The following is a 23,842-nucleotide window of genomic DNA, read 5'->3' on the forward strand; positions in this document are numbered from 1 at the left end:
GCTTTTTATTTCTTGAGAATGCTTTCGGGGTTATTGTCTGGTTCTGGCTAGTCACTGAAATGGAAAAAAAAAATGAAAATTTGTGCAAAAGACCTTTCTCCTTCAGGTAGGAAGAGCCACTGTAGAGGTGTGGGCTGCATCCCCCTGAGCCAGCTTCATCTGCTCTGAAGCATTGCAGGGAGACGGATGCTCAGGGCTCCCTGCTCAGTGCCTTCGCAAAGGCCACAGCTTTTCTTCGTCTGCTTCAGTCCCAAAGGATGCTCAAGTCCCTCAAGAGGCCCCTGAAGGGAACTTGAGCAGATGTCCACATACATCTCTGAAAAAACACCATGGGGAGAAATATGTTGGCTGTAAATGACCGAGGAGCTACAACTCTTAAGCCTTTAGGCAATATATCGCTGCAGCAGGAAGGTGTTGCGGGTTGGGAACCTGGGCAGAAGCTGAACAGCTCAAGATAATGTCACCTCAGGGGATGGGGAAAAAGCCCACGTGGTTCTTTCAAACCAAGCTCTGCTCTCCTGATCTTCCAGCGCATTTAACCCAAGATCTCTATCTGGGAGAAATGGCTGGGTTTCATGTTAGCAGGCTTTAATTGTGTGGGTAAGGCACTTGCTTCTCCAGGTGTTGGATTACTGGCTCTCATCTGAAAACAAGGACATTTCTCCTCAAGGTTAGGAGGTTCACGTGCATTTATTTATCTGGTCGCCAAAGTAAAATCTTTCTTCTCACGACCACCTAAAGGTGGTGATGCTTTCTGTGCTGTGAAAAAAGCATCAGCAGAAAAGCTGAGAAGATGTCGTTCATGTGTTTAGGGGTGGTGGTTTGTTTTAATTTGCTGTCTGGGATCTTTTTGTCTTTTTTAAAAAGTCATCTTTCCTGGGCGCTTTGAGATGCACCAAGTGGATGATTAAGCGCAGGAAGCATCCAGTCTCTGGGCGTGATTTGTATGCTAATCCACGAAACCAGCACCGCTGAATCGTGTTGCACTTGAACATCAAAGCGGGCCATTAGGGAATGGCTGGAAGATGATAGCCATGGGCCCGGGGAGCTGGTGGCGGTGGCTGGAGGCATCCCCGCAGGAGTGGAAGTGGAAGTCCTGGAGGCGAACAGGGTAAGACTTTCTACCTGACTCACCGGTGTTGTCTAATAGGGTAATCTGCATACGGTTGGCAAAATCCGCCACTGAAGGGAAGTAACTTCAGGGAAAACGTTGCCCTAAAAGCATTTCATTATTTTTCTTATGACCGTCTGAATAGAAGCACTTCGGTACATTGAGCCAAATTTTATAATGCCCTCTGCCTCGATTTTGTGAAACTTCCTTTGCAAAAACACCAGAGTTTCAAAACCAGCCCTTAATGACCATCAGTCCCATGAACCCCAAAGGCAAAGGACTTCATTCTATAAAAACAAGCAAAACAAATAGGCAGGGTTGCCATAGGGGGGTGCTATTTTCTCTCAGGGGCCTGAATCAGAACACATCTGGGTTAAGAATAATGATTTTCTTTGGAGGTTTTTGTTAGCATGAGTTCACTCCCTGCTCCAGATCTTGGCGCCCCTCTCCAATTCCTGGTGTGAGCACAAAGGCAGGTCTTATTGTGCTTAACTAGAACATCAGTTACAAAATCCAAGCACTTGAAAGCTGGGAAACGAAGAGGTAAGACCTCATTCGTTTTAACTATCTCCATGTCATAACCACTTACGTGACTTTTCTTGACTATATACAAAAGCCTTTTCCATCTCTGCAGCTGCCTAATTCCAACCCAGACAGATACTTAGCAGTCCTCCTTGGTTTTTTAATAATAGTAGGTTTTTTCAATTTTTAGTGTTTTGTAATTATTTTTCTCCTTTTTACGCAGGTGAAGACCGGGCTCCTATAATTTAAACACTTGCATCAGAAAACTCATCAGCGCATTGCATCAAAAGAGCAAAACCAGTGGCTAACCTTGCGTTACGTACAGCTGATCTGTTTTCCCACAGTGAGTGAAGATGCATCGCACTGGCCATGTCCCAGGTCCTTCCCATCCTCTGGCCAGAAGTGACACCTTTCTGCAGAGGCCACAGTCCTATGGAGAGGAGACCAAACATCTGATCCTACAGCTGTGAATTCATACGCTCTTCCGCTTTACTTGAAGGGGAGCCCCCTATCACCTTCACGGACCACCATACCCACCAGGACCATCATCAACCTTTACAGCCAGGTGTTCCCATGGGGCCATAAAGCTCATTCCTGCTCTTGCACGTCGTTGGCGACCTCCCATTGACACAAGCTGGTGCACACCTTCACCGAGCCTTTGCCGTCGTGAGGTCTTTAAGAGGGATAGAAGTTGTGAGAAGGGAACTGATGGAACAGGATCTCGGTATCGCTGCCTTGGAGTAAAACCCCAAAGAGATTGAAGCGCTTCCTTAAGCTCTGCAGAGCCACTCTCCTTTGCCTCCAGCCTCACTGGATTTGCACTCCCAGCTGTTTTCCCAGCCATCGGCAGTTGCGGTGGAGGAAAACCTCACGTTTGCTACGCCAAGGACAAAGAGCTCAGACAGGAGCTCTTGCCACGGGAAGGTGGAAAGGAAAAAAAACAGGGCAGAGTTCGGAAAATAAGTCAGAGCAGTGAGCACCTGGCTGGCAAAGCAGAAGCTGGAGCTGCCTCCAGCCCCGTGTACCCCGGTTTTTGAGCTGCAGCCACCAGACTGTCCAAGTCTCCAGGACGACAGTGGCTTTACCCTCCTCCTCACGCTCTTTCTCTGGGCGATGGCTTATTTCATCTGTGCCTGGAGCCATCCCTGTGTGTTGGAGCTCGATGGGAAATCTGGTTGCTTAAGCACGGAAAAAGTGCTCCACTGGTCATAGTGCAAGAGTCGATGCCCAGGCGGGACCGGTCCCCACCGTGAGCAGGTCGGACTGGGCTCCCGGGGCCAAGAGCAGCATGTGGGTGTAAGAAAGAGTCGGTAAGAGAGGAACCCCTCATCCCTAGAAACTGTGCAAGGCTGTCTGCCTTCAAAACAATTTCCACACATTAACTGAGCTGCAGAAGATCCCTGCAGGTAGTTAATTAAGTATCATCTTCTTCTGAAAGATCGGAGGGAGGAGAAAAGAGAAAAAATGAGGGCAGAGCGAAGTAACATGCCCAAAGGATGAAGGAAGCGGTTACCAAAACCCAGAGCAGCAATGGGCTGTTCCCAGCTCCTCGCCCTCGGCTTCAAAAGGGGCCCAGGCAATTTGTTTTCAGCAGGTAATCCTTCAGAAAAAAAAAAAAAAGATTTAGGGTCTGCAGGAAGATTTTAATCTTTTTTTTTTTGCTTTATGGCCACTTCCAGTCCTTCTGCTCGCAACAGCGAAGCAGACCCGGAGAGCCTTGGGAATAAGAACATTCAAAATAAAGGTTGAAAGCAAGGGTTACTGCAAAAATTGGTTTTAGAGATCGAAGATCCTGGGTTTTTTTCTGCTCTAGCTTGAGCACAATACTTTCTTCTGCATTTTTGTGATTATTTTTAGTAACATCTAGCTAGATCAGTGTTACTAATTAGCTTTACAAAAATAGCGACAATAACTTGTTGTGGCTGAAAAGTGGGATTTCAATAAATCAAAACCAGAGAAAAAACAAACCCAAACCAAAATCCTGCTCTTCAGCTTGTTTTGGTTTTGGTTTTGGTTTTTTTTTCAAGAGTGGCCAGTTCTTACGGAAAAGTGCAATTTTAAAAATACATTTTGCAAAGACCTACAAACACAGTTTGAACAAAACTGATTTTGCTCATAATAATATCTATTTCTTTAAGTATCAAGTTTGGAAATACATCCAGAACCGTGTCAGTGCTATATGCTAATTCTTCATCTGACCTTATAAAAAAAAAATTTAAGTGTGTTATTTTATCAGTCCCCATCACGCTGTAGCAGTAATGGGCTCTCAGTCCCTGTATAGCGCCACGGAGTGAAATGAAGCTTCGGTAGCTTTTTCTCAAGACAGAGGAGCACTGCAAGAAAAATCAGCTCCAGCAAGCCTCACAAGGGAGGCTTTGTGTGGCAAAAAGCTGTATTTTTGGGTCAGCTCGGCTAAACTGAAGGAGGTGATTTGTGTGTTAAATAGAAGGGCCGCCTGGCTTTTAAGCTTAGTCTTCTTTTGCGGTGCAGACATGAGCCGTGAGCCACGCTGATGGCTTTCGGGTGGCGATTGTAACTGGCATCAAGCGATTACTAGCAAGAGGCAAGTCCTTGGTCCGCAGCATTTAATGAAAGGTGTGTTTCTGCAAGGGGTGACAGCAAAACTGGCACTTTCTTGCTCCTCTTTTCACCCAGAACAGTCGTCGTCCGGCATTTTAATTGAGTACCAAGTTAATAAAGTAATTTTGGATGTTAAATCGTTTGCTGCATAAAGCCTGGTTTGATTAAACGGGTCGTTTGCCGTCTGCCAGGACCACCAGCTGATGCCAGCACGGGTATCTGCTGTGTCCTAGGGGGAACGGGGAAATTTGAGGCTGGATCAGCAACCCAACAGGGTTTTGCTCTCCCCCATCACTGAGGGTGTGCGTTGGCAAAGCTGGCTGCTGACGGAGGCGAAGGAGAAGGAAAGCTGCATGGCCCAGGATGGGAGAAGCTCCGAGCGGATGAAGGATGCCCCAGCGGAGCTTCACTGAAACTCCACAAGGGGACGAGAGCCGCCTCAGAACTGCGGCTGCAGAGACGGCACCTCATTCAGCATCTCTGGCAGGAGACACGAATGCGTGCCCTCGGCTCCCTCCCGAAGGCTGAAGTCCACCCCGAGCAATGAGTTAGCGCTGTTAGCTTTGGGCATTGCTTAAGCCTCCAAAATAGGATTTAAACGAAGCTTAAGCAATGCGTGGGGTCCTGCAGAGACCTTCTCTCCTCTGAGCAGAAGCCCTCAGTGGAGCTATGGAAGAAAGAAGGCCCCTTGGGCAAAGGCCAAAGCCAGGCACAGACTTTAGGGGGAGATGAAGGGGGAAAAAAAAATAGATGAAGTGGGGAAAGACAGAAGAAGAAAAAGCCGAGGCTTTGATTTACAAGCAAGACGCCTGATTTCTCCCATGAATTCTCTGATTTCTCCCCGATTTTTCTCTTTTCATGTGGAAGGATGAAGCAAGAAGAGCTCAAAGGATAGGGCAAGGAGGGAACTATAGCAAGGATCAAATACATATTGGTCTCCTCTCTGCGTGCCAAGTGCCGTATTTACTCTCGCTTTTATTTTTGCGGACGGCTCAGCGGATGCTGGATGCACTATCAGCCAGAGCCAGCGCGCAATTAAGCCTTTCTGCAGGAATTCACAGGATGAGCCGTTCCCACAACATGTCAGTAGGTGGCAAAAAGCTACAACCCTTGTGCTAAGCAAGAAATATTTTTCCTACTCCTGCAGGAGCGGGAGGTATCTGTGGGCAGCTCTGTCCCATGGGTGGAGGTGGATCGTGTTTCCCCCTGGATCCCTGCACCAGCACTACTGGGAGGGAGAGGACATCCCAGAAAGGGCAACATCTCATACAGGGAGCAGGTAAAGAGGCTCAGGAGAGAAACAGGAGCTGCGTCTCTCTCCTCTTATTTCATCAGGGGACCCTTGTGCCATCTCCTGACCTTGCTCGGGAACTATTTGAAGAAAGGTGGAAACCATAAGGGCTTAATCACTGTTCCCAGCATTGGAGAACAACAGGTTTAGGGCTGTGCTGTCGCAGCACAGGTTGAGGATACCTAGTTAGACAAACCAAAATGTGCCAGGGTTGATATTTTTCAAGCCGATGATAATACTTTAATCTTTGTGTACAGTCTGAAACGGAGCTGCTCCAGTCGATGTTCTTGGGTGCTTTTCTCCCGCGGCTTTGTGTAAGCAGATTGAAGCTATCCCAGTTGCCTGTCACACACCTTCCAGTGAGACATGGCAGATGAAGGCTTTAATAGGGTTAGTGGATATATCCCCGTGCCTTTGATGGTGGGGTTTTTTCTGCCTTTGAATGAGTGCACGTGCTGGGGAAGGGAGGATGCTCTACGATGCTGAAAACTTGCATTCCTGAGGAGGCCGAATACTCTGAGCACCAGGTGGGACAGAGCCCAGGAAGGTCAGAAAATCACGTTAATCCAGACAGCTCAATGAGATCCAGTTACAGTGTGGCTTTGTTCAACTTTATTTACTTAACACCTCTCTTTACTAAGTGTAAGTAAAGCATTTTTCTGCTTAGGAACAATAACAAGGATATCACAGCAACCCTGGCTGCAAGGTCACTGAAATACCTTTCTGCTTTTTTAAACACAGAGGTAAGGTTTGTCAACATTTCCTCTTGTAAGTTGTACTTTTAATTGCTGATGATTTTGCCAGACGTTAACCACTGGTGGTGACTCCTCCCCCCGCCAGCTCCCCACCACCCACTGGTGGTGACTCGTCTGCTTCAGGCCGAGCATTATCATTTTGTTTTAACATTTCGGCAAAACCGGTTCAGCTAATCCTGAGCTGGAGGAACTTGGGTTACTCTGTCCATGTTCATACCACCAACAAAAACATCCTGTAACTACTCCGCCGGGAAGATCAAATGTCCTTGTGCTTGGGGGCAGGGATGTATCTGGCCCACGTCTCCCCTTTCTTTGGTGCTGTGCCATTTGCTGACACCCGCAGCCACATCATTAATGGCATAAAACCTCCCTTCTCCATCATTTTGGTGAAAACTGGCAGTGTGAATTCTCTGAAGGTGCTGCATCTGGGCTGAGCACCCTCTGCCTCAGCACAGCTCTTATGAGGGGACATGTTTAACCCATAGGATGGGTCCAGCCTTGCCTCATAGCTGGGTGGCTGGTGTGGGATACAGAAACACCCTTTTAGCTAGCAGGTAACTGCCCCATCCCAGGAGAGACCTCCAGGGAAACATCACCCCCTGGAGATAGCTCTCAGCTATGAACAGAGTAGGTGACTGTTTTATATCAGCTTCACAGCCCTTAGGTAGTCAGAATTAGGTCAGAGAAGTCCCGCTCTACTCCCCTGCCCTGAAATCTCCCCTCTTGGCTCTTCCTCCTCTGACTATGCATTGCTCCGCACCACCAAAATCAAGCCCCGTGCAGGTTTCCTCATCGTTGTCCTTTAGGACCCATCCTGCATCCCTGCCTGCCAGCCGGGATGCGGCCGTGGTCCCGCCTCCCATCCCCGGGGAGGCACGCTGGGGTGAAGGCGAGGGGACACTGGGTTCTGTGGTGCGTGACGTGGACTGAAGCTGTGCGTGCTCGGTTATGTGGAGTGGCAAGTTTCACCCTCTCCATCGTTGGCTGTAATGACTCAGCCTTCAAAGGATGAGCTAATACCCAGCATTTGGAATCGGGAGCCATTCAGAGCAAAACAGCTCTGTAAAGTCTTCCGTGCTGAGCTGCAGCACACATATTGTGGGTTTGTTTTCCCGTCTTCTGTAATTTGTAGAAAAGCCTAAATTTCGCCTTTAGTAATAGAGGAAACATTTTCATTTCCAGCCTCTGGAAGGGTGTTGGAAACCATAAGAGGATGAGTTGCCGTCTGCCTCTCCACAGGTTACGATGAATTAATACAATCGAGAGCAGCACAGTCAAACAATTTTGAGCACCAGAAGCAGAAAGCGGGTTTGCTGGTTTTTTCGCTTCCATAAGAGCAAATTTTGCACGCTGTAAAATGATAAATTAATGCTCAGAGTCTCTTCTCTGCACAGTCGGTGATATGGATCGACTGATCCAACCGCTCTTCTCCGTGGGCAGTGCTCTTCCCCAGTGCTGGCAACACGATTATTGGAAAACTAATCAGCTCTATCTGAGATAAATTGCATTTCCACCAATTATAGCTTAATTGTTGACAGATGGGAACACAGAAGGGAGATGTGTCACATCATTAAGAGGACAGACAGGTGTATAGACAAGTGCCAGATTAATTGTTCCAGACCATTAGATCATTGACCTTTTCAGCATACCCTCAACGTCAAATTCAAAGCTCTCACGATACTTCCAGCTCGCACACGATGACCGTGTTTATCTGCAAAGTTCTCAGGGGCATTTTTAAAACACACAGACCCCAGACATGGACTCGTTAGCCATGAGCAGCTCTCCTTTCTCATTAAAATCTGTTCTCTTCTTCCTCCTTCTCTGTGTTGGGGTTTGTGTTTTTGGCTTTTCAGTGAAATCGCAGACGGCATGTGGGCCCTCTCCAACGGGCAGTTTTCTCCATGGAGCCTGTAGACACGCTGTAATGAGCCATACATTTAGTGATGTCAGAAAGAGAGAGAGGTGAAATCAGGACAGAGAAGCTCAGTGCTGGGCAGCTGTGCTGGAGGCTCCAGCTTTGATTTGGGACTTTGGCTGTGATTTCCAGCTCCTGCTCTGTCTGGGATTTCCAATAAAGCTTGAGAGAGCCTAATAGCTAAATACCATTGAAACTGAGTCAGCCATGGGTGTCTAATTCCCCTAAATACAAGTCAAAATGTGTCTTCTGCTCTTTTTCTGGCTATGTAATCCAGGAAGCTGAGGTTGCAGCGCAGACGCATCCCAAACAGCTTTGTGGGAGGTCGTGGACGTTCGAGGTAGTGATGCAGGATGTGCTTCATCTGTCCTGAGCTACCCAAACCCTGTGCTGTCCTGGAAAATTGCAAACTGACTCCAAATCAAGTTGTTTTGGACATCCTGCCTTGAAAAATAAGCAGGTAAGATTTCCAGATGAAGGAAATGAAAGTCACTGTGATGATTATGATATTTGTTACTCCTGGAGTCTCTGTCCTGTGCCAATGAGCTGACTTGAAGATATATTCCCCTCTGGTAGGCTTTGGGAAGAGCAAGTGGAAAGCAACCCAAGGAGACCAGCAGGGGGTATGAGGAAGAGTTAATGCCTTTCATCAGCTCTGCAACTTCAAACGGAGGTAAAATTGACGCTGGGAAGCAGGTAGGTCCTTTTCCCAGGGTCAGGGCTGGTGGTGGGCTCTCTCCTTTCCTTGCATAGCACCGGTCCCCCACATACCCAGTGTGTCACAATAAAATAACTATAAGATGTGTAACTGAAATCCCAGGGAATCTTTTTATATATGTGCTTGAATGACTTACTGTGTTCTCAAAGATGATGCACCTTTACTGTGGTGGCCTTTACGGACCCACACAGACAACCAGATAGGAGACAGGAGAACTGGGTGAAGTTCTCTCTCAGATAGCAAATGATTTTATAAGGAAAAAGCAGATAATTTTATGAAAAAAAAAAAATACCTTTTAGGAGAGATGGAAACTGCAAGGATCTCTTTGATATAACAATTTTCAGGTTACAACAGGGCAGTTTTTGTTCAAATTCTCAGTGGATGCAGCAGCCTTGACCGGCAGCACTGGGGTATGTGTCTGCAGGAGGTGCTGGAGATCCCTCAGTTCCCACCACTCTCTGTGCAGCGCTGAACCCTGAACAGAGAAAACAAGTGAACAAAAGACAGCTTTTCCAGAAGACTATCCGTAAAATTGGGGGTTAGTACTGAAGAAAGTATATGTATTACCGTGTTCAGGACAGGGAAGGAGAGGGAATTCCAAAAAAAGGTCAAAAAGGGATTTTAGAAATGACAGATTATCTATTTTAAAGAATTCCTAAATGAGTCATTTTACCTTGCAGTTTGAACTAGGGTTTTATGGTTTAGGAAAGGAGATAAAGTTAAAAACAAGCTAAACAGAAAGATTGAGTAGCCCAAAAGCAAGAAAAACATTTCATTTCAGTTGGAACTTAATATTTGGGGTTAACTCAGAATATTTTCCAGCTTCTGCTTGGCTTTTTTGCCAGCCTTCTCCTCCTCCCTCTATCCCCACTTCATTGTTGCTTCGTCCAAGCCATTTTTTTTCCCAGATATTTTGATTCAGCCACATAACCCAGGCAGTCATTATTCACTCCGCATCAGTGATCTCCTCACTTCCAGGTGTCCTTTCCACCAGCCCGTACTCCCAGAAATGCCACTTACTGCGAACATGGTGTCTCCAGCCTCACCCCATCCATCGTGGGGGGGGGGGGGTTCAACCCCACCAGAGCTGTGCCTTGTTTCTTCAGCACGTCCCTCTCACCCCAAGCCATGCAACTAGAAATCCTTATCAAAGAAGTCATCAAAGAGTGAAACTCTCTCCGTCTTGGTTCTCACAAGCGTAGGTTTGCGGTAAGTCTTCTCCTCCCTTTCCCACTCCTCGGAGCCTGTGCTGGAGGTGTCCCAGAACAGATCCCTCGTCCGCGGCTCCCTGCAGAACCACAGGTCCACCTTCCTGCTCCTGCCTGGAGAGAGTTCAGCCCCATCGTGCTGCCTGGAGAGTCCTCCACCCCACGTGTTTCCTTGAGGAGAGAAAAGAGAAAAAAAAAAAAAAAATCATAATTTTGTGGAGCTGCATGTCCAGTCCAACAGGGTTTAGCTGGAAATAGCTATGGATGGCTGGAGGCATGTAAAGAAGCTCCTGAGAGATCCCTGCAAGACCAGACCCCGTGCTTGGGGCTGGGCAGGGCCAGGTATAATATATTCAGGAGTATATTTGGTGAAATTAGAGTCTTGCAAGAGGCAGTATGGTTTTATCCCTGAGCAGAAGAGAGCTGAGGCAAAGAACCACAAGGGAATAGGAGCAGCCCAGTTTGTTCCCCTTTCTCCTGATGAAAGTTCACTGGCAGACAAGTTTTTCACCGATTTAAGCATTTTTACCCTTGGTGGTACATTTCCAGCCTGTGCTGAAGGTTGTCATGTGCAAGCAAAGCAGAACAGACCGCTTGCGACGGGGATGTCAGTACGAAGTGTCGGCTGAGATTCACTTCCATTTCCACTTTGCTGGGGACAGTAACGTCACCTTGTGTGCCCTGGCACCTCCAAACCTCTCAGCTGCTCCTCCAGCCTGCATCAGCCAGTGCCCTGAACCTTAGATCAACATCATGGCCAAATCCAAAGCACCACTGGTCAGCCCTCCAGATTTATGCTGCATCCATTCCTGCTGCTCGCCCACCCTCGAGGCATGCGGGGGAACCACAGAATAGAATCATAGAACCGTTTAGGTTGGAAAAGACCTTTAAGATCACCAAGTCCAACTGCAAACCTAACACTGCCAAGTCCACGACAGAACCGTGTCCCTAAGTGCCACATCTACACGTCTTTTAAAATGAAAAGCCCCTGCTCGGTGTTTGGTGGCATCACTGTCACACAGACCGTGCCACGCTCCCTCCGTGCTACGGCGTGGGCTGCAGCAGGACGACATGCCCAAGAGAGGCCGAGATCTGTCGCCACCGTTAAATGAATTTCACCTGATGCTTTTTCACATCAGACTTTGAAAGTTAACACAGAGCCGTGGCTGGAAATCGTCTAACCAGGAACATCTCACCTTAATTGCACATCACCCAGAGAGCTGCAAATCTGCAGTGGAGATTGCCTGGCTGTGGGCAGTGGGAAGTGGTTTCCATATGAAACGCAACCTAAAAAGTGAGTAACCTCAGTGATTGCAGTGTTTACCCCACGGTCATTTAAGGATGGGCAGGAGTCCATAGGCTACACCATGCATGTGAATGCAACACCGTGGTGGATCACGCAAGGCTGAAGCAGGGAGCAGATCTCTGGCAGCTGTTGCTCCAGCAGCCCGTTCTCCATCTCTTTCCTGGGCCTCCCCAGCAGGGAGTATTGCGGTTACCCTTCAACCTGTTCAGCAGCACCTCTCCTGTTGAGGCAGGTTCCAGCTTCCCAACCTGCCTAAGGCTGCTCCGCCAGAGAAGACTTACTGCAAGGTTCAACACCCCAAAATGTACATGGGTTCCCTCCTTCAACCCTTCATCCATGTGCACCTGAACCCACCCCAGGCTCGGGCAGGAGGTGTCCAGTGCGGGGGCAGAGGGCAGGGGGCAAAACCTGGTGTAAGGGTTGACCTTGAGGCAGTTGTTTTCCATTTTTTTGTTACTTCATCCCTTTGGCCATCATGTTGGAGGAGGTTCAGAGGTTGCTTCCAGACCATTTATAGACCTGTGCCGTGGTCTATACACTCACCTTCTGGGGCGCATTTGCCCAATGGGCTCCCTGCTTCTCTGAGGATGGGGCCCTGGGGACACCCTCCATCCTCGCACTCCGTTTGCCATGCAAGGGACATGTGGGACAAGGTGAGACTCTTCTACCAGTGGGAACCTGCTCCTGCAGGGGCTTGGACACAAGGACTTTGGGTTCGTGCCCTATGGCTGTTCCATGGCTCTTAAATCACATCTACTCAGGTCTGTTTGGATGCTATCACAGAAGCAGGCCAGAGACCCAATGCTTTGCCTTACGACCACATCTCACTGCTTTCCCCCCTCAGGCTCGGAACTTGCACCGTGTCATGGCAGGAGATGGAGGAGTGGAAGCAGCTTCCATAGGGAAACTTCTTGGATGGCATTTAAGATGCTGGTGAGTTTTACATCTCCTTGGAAAATTATTCTACTTACCACAGTTGTCTCCATGAAAACGCTGATTGTGCTCAGCAGGGACGAGGTCTTGGCTTTCAGCGCTGTCGCCTCTCTGGAGTGTGTCAAGGACTTTCTTTGGGCTGAATTCCTTGATTTTTTGTTTATTAATTTTTGCCTCCCTGTGGAGATTTCGCTTCAGCTCTGCCTGGGTTTGCAAACAAGTTGTCAACACAAGCAGCAGAGGAGCAAACGCGTTCTAATAGCTCGACGCAGCATATCGTTAGGGGGTTGGCGCTGAAAATAATTATGCAGTCAAGCGGTTTAACCCAGGAAAATGGTATTTGCCAAACTGGGTACATGATGGAACATGCCCCAGACAGAGAATTTTAGTTTCTTCATGAGCCACGGCCAAATGAGGGCAAAGCTTTGGAAAAATCAGAATTACTGACCATGGGGACCTCAAGGATGCTCCCCCACTTCACCTGTACCTAAACCACCAGGAAAGCTTCCTTTCACCCTCCCAGCAAGAGGCTTTAAAGTTCCTGGTCCACAGGAGAGACATCGGGGATGGGCAGACCCCCGTCCAAGAGGGGAAGCCCCAACCTCTCCCCAAATACATCTCAGTGTTACCTCTCGGCGCCTGCGGGTCAAGTCCAGCATCTGCAGCTTGTGCAAGTGCTGCCGCCTGCCAGGGAGGTGTCTCAGGCTTTGCCCCCTCTTCTCCAGAGCCTATGAGGTGTTTAAAAACATAAATAAATACACCTGCGCTTTCTGAAAGAGAAGGAAACAGCCACCAGCTCGCAAACCCAGGCCCAGCCCCTCGGGCGCTCCCCGGATAAAGGCAGCGAGCATCTCCCTGCGTAGCCAAATTGCAGAAATTTATCACAGATTTCCACTGTGCTTGCAGTTTATCTTGCAGCTCTGGGGCATGATGGAAAAAAATCTTGATTAAAACAATGTATACATGCTTCTGCGCCCCGAGGTGATACCGCTCTGAGTCGGCTGCCCAAGATAAGTTCATGATCCGAAGGGAGGAACCACTTTTGCATGTTTGGGGCTGCAGGGGATGTTGATGGTGATGGGTGTTCAAGTTGCTCAGACACTTAAAAAAGTGGTCCTCAAACCTTTAGCCTCAAAGATATTTAAGGTCCTGGCTCAGCCTGGCTGCCTCATCCAGGGAACCGTCATGCTGGAGATTCAAAAACTTTCCTCTTCTTTAATATCCTTCCACCCGGTGTTTCGCCTGGTTCCTGGGCTTAGCCAGGGATGGGAGAGCAGCTGGTGTAAAACAGCTTCTGCTCTTTGACTCTTTGAGGTGGCCAAACCGTGAGGGAAAGGAGCCTGCAGCTAGCAGGGACCCATGCACAAGGCTCAACCCAGGCACTTACCTTCGTTTTTGGGCTTGCAGCCACCTCTTGCTGACTCCAGGGCTCTGCAGGAGTGATTGCTTGTGGAGGGCCAGCAGGTTCAAGCCTCTGCAAGTCCGATATTTGTAATATTCAGCATTCCTCATTCCACACCATCATAAAACTTGATACAAAACTACCCTGATGTTTTTCCAGCTCCAATTCTGGGCCAGCTGCTTGGGATGCAGGAAGGAGATTGGCATCTCTAGCAGATGCTCAGGGAGATTAACATTTCTTACGGTCCTTTGGGAGTGGACAAAACTGGGGGAATCTCCTACATTGGAGTCAAAGCAGCAAAACCCCAGTTAGAAACTGGTTTTGTCCCTGTAGGTATTTCTTTTTGAGCCTCCACAGTGCCCAAGGCTCCAGCCAAGACCAGAGTGAAGACAACCCCTAGCCCAGATAGCTTCATGTCAAAGCTGAATCTTGGAGATGTATCCTAATAAAGTCTCCTAGCAGGTCATCCAAGGGTAGATCCCAGTTATCTGAGACCCAGAGCATGGTTCCCTCAGTCCAACCAGTCTCTTTCTTTTACATTGGCCTAAGTAAGATGTTTCTCTGCAGAGCTGTGCGTGGTACAAAGTGCCTTTCCTGGTGGCTAATGGAAGTGGGCAGAGACTTGCTTTATAGACTGCTCTGAGCATAGTTTTTTTATCTTAAGGAGCTAAGTTGCCTCCTAAAATCATCCAAACTACTGGGTCATTTCACGGCTTGATATCGCTAGTGTCCCTTTCTAGGATGGGAGCTAAGTATGGCTTCCATAAAAATGAAGGGGAGAATCATCAAGGACTTCACCAGTAAGACCTGACTTACACTTTAGGTGGGACATCATTAACATCTTGAGTATGAACGAGAGTGTCCTCTAAATGGTGACATGCCTCTGGCTGTCTGCACTGAACTGCTGCCCGAGCCTGGGCTGTAATTTTGGAGCGTCCTTTAGGTCAATGCAGTAACACAGGAGGAAAAAAGTCAGCGGCATCATGTAAAGGAGACATCCTCCATCAGCTCCTAACACCAAGTTCACGTGTCTTGCAGCACCAAAAAAGCCCACAAAACTGAATAGGAAGCTTAAAAAATGGCACTAGATGGCAGCATGTGACACCACAAACTGCGGTCCGGGCTGTGCATCACTCCTAGATGCCACCAAGGCAGCCAGCGCCGGGTGGCTGAAGGCAGATAAACTCTGGCATCTATGGGCTCATCTCGCTGCACCCGGCAGAGAAGCCAAGTTTCAGGCTTTCGGCTGAAGTTGTGCCCCAGGCTGGAAAATTGACTCTTTCATCTCTGTGACCCTCAAGGGATTTGCCTCTGGAAATACTCCCTGACCAAAATCCTCTAAAAGTCCTTGAGAAGGCCACATCATCCTGCTCCACAGTCTTTGAAAATATTCCCGCAGGGAAAAGGGCTTTTGCTGGTGCTGTTTACGCTCCTCCACAGCAACGGCAGGAGCACAGGGTAGGATCAACGGTGCTGTCCTGCAACGACTATTATCAGTGGTTTAATAATACATACATACAGCTGTAATGGAAATAAGATCAATGACTAAAAATTACACGCTGGCAGGAGATTTTTAAATGAGGCTGCAATTCCACATGACAGTTCACCGGCCGTAGCTGGGCTCATTCCAGGTGCTGCTGCCTCACTGTCCCACCAAGCCGGGGACACATTGTTCAATTGTTGGTCGCCATCTGTGCTCTCTGAAGCCACCAGTCTTGGCCAGAGCCACCGCCTGGGTTTTAACTGACCCGTCTGGTGGCTCCTCTGTTCTTTATTATATTTAAAAGACCTTAATCACAGCAAGGAAGGCTTGAACAAAGCAGCCCTGCTTCAGCAGGTTTGCCGTTGTGGGACACGTGCAGAGGGCTTGTCACCGAATTTTGGGAGAGTGGAGATGCTCTCAGGGAGGAACAGGGGGGTCTCAGAGCAGCACAGGGAGGTGAGATGTTCACCCAAGGGTTTTAATTACAAGGGAAGGAAGATAACCAGTGGTAGCTCGTCCAAGCTGCACCCAGTGGTGGGATGACCCAGCACCTGCAGGAGTGCTACAGAGAAGCATGTGGCCAATTGGGGCAAATACATCTCTTTCATGGGTGAAACAGCCAAGAAATATGTTTGCCTCTGTTTGTCCCCAGCTACCAACCCCTGAGGACTCCCTCCAGCCACCTAATTAGGCTGCTGATGTGCCCCATGCAGCTGGACTCTCTTAGAAGGGTCTCAGCAGCAGGTACAACATTGACCCTTGATTGCTAATTAAAAGACCTGCGTAAATGAGAGCACAGGGGAGGGGTGTGTATTTCCAGCAGCTGAGGCCTTCCTTGAGCAGGACACCCTGCTGCACCTGTGGTTGGAGGGGTCTGCCCAAGTTGTCCTCTTTCTCTGTCTGACTTTATTTTTCTGAGCCCTGTTTGCTCTTGGTTTTGGAGCTCCCAGACCTGGGCCAAGCAGCAGAGCAGAAATGCAGCTGAAAGCCTCAGCCCGGGGCTCAGAAGGAGAAAGATCTGAGGAGCAAAGTAGGGGAGCTGCAGCTCCGGGGCATCTGGAGCAGGGCTGAGCCTGGTGTTCCCCAGCATCCCTGACCATCTGGGGACACGTAGGGAAGGAGGGTGAACTCCATCTCGGCCAAACACTGACAGCTTTGCATCTTAAATAGCAAGCAGGTAAAAGAGGGGAAGTTGGAAGATGTTGCTGGCTGGTTTGGGAGGGTGTGGGGAAGCAAGGGAAATGCACAGCATGCAGTGGGCTTCTCTGGGGTTGGGCTTCGGTTTTAAATAACCGGATTCACGGCAAGAATTGTACAGCCCCGGTAATGCAGCTCCAGCTTAGCCCTGGGAGCACGTGATGGCCTGAGCCTCCCCCAGGTTTTGTATTGTATAAAAGCATCGGTGCATAAAAATACCAGCACAGAAAATGCATGTGGAGGGCTTGTTGTCGCTTTATCTTTTTTTTTTTTTTAAATGAAATAGCAACTCTAGCCCTCATGCAGTATGGTACACTAGCAGTGTTTTCTTTCCTTCTTTGCAGTAAATTGTATGGATATAAATCTATTTTTGGCGCTTCAGTTATGTTGTCATAACTCTTGCGTTGGGGGAAAAACCTGATTGCCAGCTCAGGCAGAGTCATGGGCTTCAGGGCTTGGAGGGAAGGGATCTGGGAAGTGCAGGAAGGGGAAAGGAAGGTCGTGGAGGAGTGAACAAGGGTGTTCTGTGCTTGTTTGTGAAAGACATTCTTTTATATATATATATCTCTAGATATACAGACGTGTGTGTGCACATGTCTATACAGCGCTATTGAGGGGAGAAGGTGAAGGTACGTACAGGTGCACGGCATGCAGAGCAATTATTGACAACTAAAATAACTGCTCTGCACTTTCACCGGCCCCTGTAGCAAAGCACGTCTGTCTGCTTTACCTGTGTCTCTGCCCCGATGCCAACCTTGGTGGGATATTTGTCCCGAAGAGCCAAAACCAGCCCACACGTGATGCAAGTTGGATCCCTTCTGCAAAGGGCTCTGTCTTGGCCACGTTATCCCCACGGGAGCACCACGATTTGGTTGCAGGAACCCAGACACCACAAAGGGAAGTGGGTCATCATGGCCAGCACTGAGACATGTGTCCTCATTGGGTGTCTCCATCGCACATGAGGGCTTGCCAATGAGGCACGACCCATGGAGTCAGGCAGGAGGCTCCTCTTTTGCTCTTCTTAGAAGATGAAGTCATCTCCCTTGTGCTAATGAACCAAAACCAACCTCTCTGCGGCCAACATACCTGCTCTGCCCCAGGTATCAAACTTGGGGTGGTGATAAACCTCATCTCGGGATGATCATCTAGAGATGGGACCTCCTACTCGCATTGCTGCAGGATATCTGTTTCCCCCACCGTGGTGCAGTGAGACGTGCCCATGTCCCCAAGAAAGCCCCTGTCAATGGGTCAATCAGAGCAACTCATAGGGAGCTTTTCAAACTCGTCTTACTTGAGGTCTGCGAGGTGGATGCTGTTTAATGATGCTGGTTTCTCCCTTTTCTGGCACGGTGTTGAAAGAAAGGGGTCCTTAAAAATCAAAGAAGAAATGGGTGAAGTTACTTTTGGGTGATCATCAACTGCTAGTCTGCACTCGGCAATAGTTCTCTGCCCTTGTTTTTTTGGTTGGCATGTCCCACTAACACATGGTATAAGATATTCTATTAGCTGCAGTAATGAAGTGAGGATGTACCTGTGGTTTCTAACAGCTGTCTGCCATGTACCTCTCCTACTTCTGTCTACAACATCTCATATGTGGCAATAACCACCCTCCGTGTCTCCTGTGGCCACCCTGAGCTTTTAAAACGGGAAGCAAGCAGCAGCTTGGACCTCTTCTTGCTGCTCAGTCCCTGAGACTTTATTATTCTTATTTTTTGGTGGAACTGAGAAATATCTCTGATGCTTTTACTGACCTTGGCAGAGCTGGGCTACAGCCAGCCAGTGGCTTCAGAAGTCAGAGGGTTATGGGCAGTCAAGCGGTACGATCACAGGCCCTCGTAGTCTTTGGAAATCAGCCCGAAATAATGTTCTACACACCAGCGATTGCCTGTTAGTTATTAAAGCAGTGATTTCACTGAGGCCTGAATGTGATCTGGGCTCGGGGCCATTCTGTGCTGGTGCTCTTGGGTGGACACCGCTGCCTTTTTTTTTTTTTCTTGCACAAATAAATACTCGCATGTGCAGTAAGCACTTATTTTACAAAAGAGTTTCTCTATCCCACCTATTCTCCCAAAAAACTTCCATGAGGTGTTTAAATGCCATCTTCTGTGTGGAGTTGAATGAGGTGTTGCTGAGCAACTCCTGCTCCCATGTGGTGGGAGCCCTGCGGTGGCCACAAGGGAGGTGAGTTGAGGATAAAGGGCAGGAATTACATTATCATTGATGCCAAATTTAATAGCTATATTAAAAAGAAAAAATAAAATAATTATTATAATAATAAACCTTATGGGGGACTTCAGTGGTCCCTTTAAATGAGCCCCATGGAAGATTGCCGAGGCAGGGCTCTGGGAGAAGAGAGAGAGAAGGTGATGGAGGGTGTTGGGATATGGGAGGAAATGGTGACTCCATCGGATAAATGATTGCTGGGCTCTGCTGAGCACCGGCAATGATTAACCGCTGAGCACATGCAGGAATGGATGCCTGAAGTGAAAATTTCCAGCGCAGGCAGCTCCTCCAGAGACAGGCTCCAGCTGCCAGAGAGCATGAGCTGAAACAGCAGCTTGTAACAGCAAAAGGGGGGTGGTTTATATTAAGTTATTGCCTCCTCAATCTGCAGGACAAACTAGTGCATAAAGAATTTCTGAAAGCGAAGTAAAATGTAAGGAGGTGACTCACGGTGCTGGAAATGTGGGACCCAGCACAGGCAAGGAACTGGGGCTTGGCCTTGGGAGGAGCTTGTTCTGGCAAGGCGTATGGCTTTGGGGAAGTTATTTCTCCCTTATGAGGTTATTTTTTTTTTAATATATTTAAATTATTCTCTCTCTAGCCATGCACATGTGTTGTAGAAGGTTTGCCCTTATCCCCTAGAGATACAGAACTAGGAGCCAAGTGCTCGCTGTCCCCAAACCTGCTCAGTTCCAGAGCAGGGACAGTCCCTGGTGGGGTGGGACCATTGTCCCACCACACAGCCACCACCGAGGGAGCACCAGGCTCAAGCTGGAGTCATTCTCATGACTTTTATTATTTTTTTTTTTTTACCCTTTTACTTTAGTAGCAGCAGATTCTCCCCGCTGGAGGAAGCGGGATTTCACACAAGCCAAGATGAACCCTGACAAACCAAATAAAACCTATTCTCTCGGAGTCTTTGCTTATTTAGACAGACGTTCAAGCTAATACATCTCTCAAGTACTCTTGAGCATACTCTTTTTATTTCTGAAAATGAAAAGTAATAGAAAATGACATTTATTGAGGGGGCTTTAAAGTTTTGGGTTTTTTTATAAAAGTACACGTGTTTTACGAGTGCTTGTTAAATACCCAGTGATGATAGTTTTCCAGAACAGGAATATTTGGTTGTTCTTGCTGTCATGAAGTACTTGAAACCCCTTGTTGAACAGCCAGACCTGCTCTGTATTCACCCCAGGGCCTCTGTCTCCAGGAACATCAATGCTATCGTGGGTTTATTTGCTTTCACCCTCTCCTAATGCCTCTTGGTGGGTGATCCTGAAGGAAATATCCAGACCCTGGTGAAGCAGCTGTGCTTAACACTGCTCGGTGTGTGTCAGGAATTCGCTTTTGGAAGTGGAAAAGACGTGAGGAGGGTGCCGGGGCTGCAGATCCTCCTTCCTCTGCGTTGCCCTTTCTCAAACCGCGTTGGGGTTGGTGAGGGTTTCTCCCTGCACTCTCCTCGGGTGGCCCTGGGCAACCGTTTGTCACCACCCAGCCCGTTGCACAGAGCTCTGCATCCACTTTCAGATGGGCACAATCCTCCTCCCATGCCTCCGGGAAGGGTTTGGGTACGGATGGGGTCTAAACCCTGCTGGGAGGGGCTGTGTGCCGCTTGTAGGAAAACACGCACAGCTACACTATTTGCCTTCCTCTGCCTCTTGTCTTATGAAATTAGCCCTGTGTGAGACATGGCTATAATTTATTTTAATGCTGAGTTTTACCTGCTGAGCGCATTACCCAGAAATCTAATTCTAATTAAGCTAATGACATCAATATGCCCAATGGCATAAGGTGAGCAGGACCCAGAGTTATGGGGCGGCTGTAGAAGGGCTTGCTCAGGCACAGGCTGGTGTCACGGTGTGCCAGGTCAATGTAGGGGAGTGGGGACGTTCCCAGGGGGATGAGTGGTTGGAGTAAGGAGCCTGGCAGCTGGGCTCTGGTGACTGAGATGCTTTTCCAAAACACATCGTGGGGGGAAAAATGAGTTTTTCCAGAGCTAAAATGTCCTGGAACTGGCAAACAGCTACTGATACAGAATGGCACCTACACCTACCCCGCACTGAGGTGAGCAGACCCCCAGCCCCAGCTGATGCCCCCTGGTTCTCTGCCCTGCGCTTGGCCACAATTCGGTGATGACCCCCCCCCCCCTTACCTGCAGAGGCTCTCCCGTACCAGGTCTCCCGGAGAGGTGGAAGTTGCTGGTGGAAGGTGGGTTTTCCCCACTCCGCCGCAGCTGGTGGGTGCAGGGTGGGCTGTCCCAGCACGCCAGGGAGCCGGTACGGGGTGGCGAGGGCAGGCAGGTCCTCCCTGGCACGCATGGGTGCCACCTTGGTCACCTTGGGGTGTGCCTTGGAAGAGCTCAGGCCCATTTTGCTGAGCAATGGCTTTGAAAGGAGAAGGAAAAAAAAAAACCCTCGTACACAGTCCTCTGCGAATATGGAGGGATCTTTGTGAGCGACTGCGGGGCCCAGGGATGGTCCCTGCCGAGGCCAGGGCTGGCTCCCACGGACGTGCCCACACGTCCTTCCTGGCTCGGTTAAACATTGACCTATCCCCGTCCATTCCCCCTCAGGGACGAGAGGTGGCTGCTGCTGACAGAGAAGTGGAAAGTAGCTCGGGAAGCCAGCGCCAAGCCCTGGGAAGCTTTATTTTTTACCTACAAGTGATATTCAAACAGGTGGCACCACCTCAGCTAGCCGTTGGCTGAGCTGGAGGAATTTTTACAAGCAGTTCTTTTGCTAAATCTTCAGGTTTGGGGAGGAAATTCAATTCTCAGAGCACCAGAAGGGTTAAAGTGTGGGAGAAGCAGCCCGGGGACCGGGGCTGGCCAGAGAGTGTCCTCCACCCTTGCTCCTGCCGGCTGGTGGCACTGCTGGAAAAAATGCAGCTTTAGCTCAAACCCAGCTGAAAATGTTGGCCAAAGTGGGTGAAATTCTGCAGTTTTGGAATTGCTGAAGGATTTGGGCCAAACGCAGCAGGATTGGTGCATAAGGGAAGGATCTGCACTTCTCCATCCCCTTCCAAGGTGTATGGGGATGTTCAGAGGGCACAGTTTCCTCGGAGCTGTAGGGAGCCATTCATTTCCAAGGTGGAGTGTTTGGAAAATATGTAGGGAGGATTATTTATGCAGCAAGATTAGTACTGCAGGGCAGGTTTTGTGGCAGGAATAGGGTTGCAAGATGGGGTCGGAGCACCCGCGGGCTCCGCTGCGAAACACGTGGAAACCAGCAAACACCAAGAGTGTGAGGGAGACCCTAAAACAGCACCAGAGCCGGGGTTCATTTAGCAGCAGCTCATCCCACTGGGATTGCTGGAGTGATCCTGTATAGGTTTGGAGTCCTCTGTCGGCTTTTTCCTTGGGAGAGGAGTGCTGGAAGGAGGGTTGCACGGGGAAATGAGGGTCACGGCAGAGCCAAGCGTCCAGCACTCGTGGCCAGTAGATCCATGGATAACGCTCTCAACTCCCTCTTGGTGGAAATGGGGAGGTTTCGAGCTGCAAAATGCCACCAACCAGGGGTCGCACCTCCCAGAAAAAACTATTCATCCCTGGAACAACCCAACTGGTTCATGTTTTCAGCCACAAAGCACCAACATCTCTTGTGACTTTGCTTTACGACAGGTCATGCGGGGCATGAGGGAGCAGAGTAGCTTAGCCTGTTGTTGGTTTTTGGTTTTTTTCTCTTCTTCTTTTCAAATGAAAATATGAACTCAACACCCTGCTTCCCTCCTGAATTTCTCAGTGCTTAGTATCTATTTTTCCTTTTTTTTTTCCCCCTCCCCTGCTGAGAACAGGTCATTCCTGTTAAGCAGCTCAGGAAAATTGTGACATAAATGCAAGGACGGATGTGTCAGAGCAGTGGAAAACCCACGTGGATGTTAAAGCTAGCGCCCATCGTGCTGTATCTGGGTGCTTCACCTGGGTGTGATGCTGTGGCCCTGGCCCTGTTGGGGTCCTCGCAGCATCCTCATGCCACCAAACCCTCTCTTTTGGCCAGATTTCTTTCCAAGCCATATGGGTTTCCCCGCCTGCTGTGCAGGATGGCACCACGGCCTGGCGTACAGTGATTTAGGGAAGGGGATTGCAAAGGGACAGACGTACCCGAGGCTGATATTGCTCCAAGCACTTCACTTCTGGGTGAAGAGATGCTCATCTTTGCATTTAAAGGTATCCTTCTGGCTGGTTCATGAGCACTGGTCCCAGCTCCCCTGCTGCAGTACAGCTCTGTGGTATACGTGCCCGGGGGTGTTAGCCTGACAGCACTGCCCGGCACCTTGATGCTGCATCACTTAATGACCAATATCTCCCAGCAAATCCCTAAAATCTCAGCATTGGTGTACTTTGGAACTGCTCTTTGATCTCCATGTGCCTTTACTTTCTAAAGCAAAGAGCAGTGGTGTGGGCTCGGGGTGGGGGGAGGAAGGCAGGCTGCAGAATGATGCCCTTCCTGCAATTGCTGGGGCAAAGCAAGACCAAGTTTGGGGTTGAACTGGATCCCAGAAGGGCCCAATGGTACTGGAAGAGGCTCCCAAATAGTGTTACTTGCAACTGCTCTGCCAAAATTACCCCTTCGCACTTTTACCTGGGCTCCCTGGGCGGTGGCTGTGCAGGGTGTTGTGGGGATGCTGGGGGGTTGCTGGGTGAGATGTGCACGTGCGGTGGTGGAGATCATGGCTATCGGCATCATGTCAACCTGCTCGGCTTGAGAGCAAGCAGTGTCAGCCCCTGCTACAGCCCAAGTAATCCTGTGTTAATCCTTACATCGGCCTTTAACACCAGCCGATGGTGCCTTGGCAGGAAAGGATGGCTTGAGGTACGTCCGAGCTTCATCACTGCCCTCCTGGTAATGAGAAACTCATCCTTTGCTTTAACTGGGGGGCTATTTAACACAGTCTTTTATCTGTATTTAAGGTTCAGTTCGATTCACAAACACTGTGCTGTAGAAACATGGGTCTGGAAGGAGCTTTGGTCCTGTATGTTGCCCTTAGGGACAGCACATGGTCCCTCCCAGGAGAGCTGGAAGCTCTTTATACCTTTTTCCCGTTTCATTTATCGCCTGAGACCGTCCATGAAATTCAGCTGGAGCCTGCAAGTGATACTGATTTTGCCAGAATTTGATTTTTCCAGCAAATTTATTGTAGGCAAAATGAAATCATCGACCCCCTGAGCGCTCTGGTGCCCTTGTTTTAAGGAAGATGCC

General features: G+C 49.0%; 1 protein-coding gene across 9 annotated transcripts; it reads right to left on the reverse strand.

Moving 5' to 3' along the window:
* Nucleotides 1–41: 41 nt before the first annotated feature.
* Nucleotides 42–21,132, reverse strand: CCDC198 (coiled-coil domain containing 198). 9 transcript variants are annotated; one of them, XM_063333715.1, is made up of 8 exons: nt 20,797–21,132; nt 17,713–17,789; nt 13,727–13,813; nt 12,969–13,067; nt 12,378–12,543; nt 9,913–10,271; nt 9,185–9,367; nt 42–3,233 (listed from the first exon to the last, which is right to left on the reverse strand). In XM_063333715.1, the coding sequence occupies exons 1-6, from the start codon at nt 21,011–21,013 to the stop codon at nt 10,027–10,029; spliced, it is 891 nt and encodes a 296-aa protein (XP_063189785.1). In that variant the 5' UTR covers nt 21,014–21,132; the 3' UTR covers nt 42–3,233; nt 9,185–9,367; nt 9,913–10,026. The 9 variants fall into 9 exon arrangements, with proteins under 9 accessions (XP_063189785.1, XP_063189784.1, XP_063189780.1 ...); XM_063333714.1 differs by having other exon boundaries at nt 42–1,096; nt 1,943–2,063; nt 9,185–10,271; XM_063333710.1 differs by having other exon boundaries at nt 42–2,063; nt 3,147–3,233; nt 9,185–10,271.
* Between the last annotated feature and the right edge of the window lie 2,710 nt (nt 21,133–23,842).

Source organism: Chroicocephalus ridibundus, chromosome 4 (genome assembly GCF_963924245.1).
Source record: "Chroicocephalus ridibundus chromosome 4, bChrRid1.1, whole genome shotgun sequence".
Classification (NCBI taxonomy): Eukaryota; Metazoa; Chordata; class Aves; order Charadriiformes; family Laridae; genus Chroicocephalus; species Chroicocephalus ridibundus.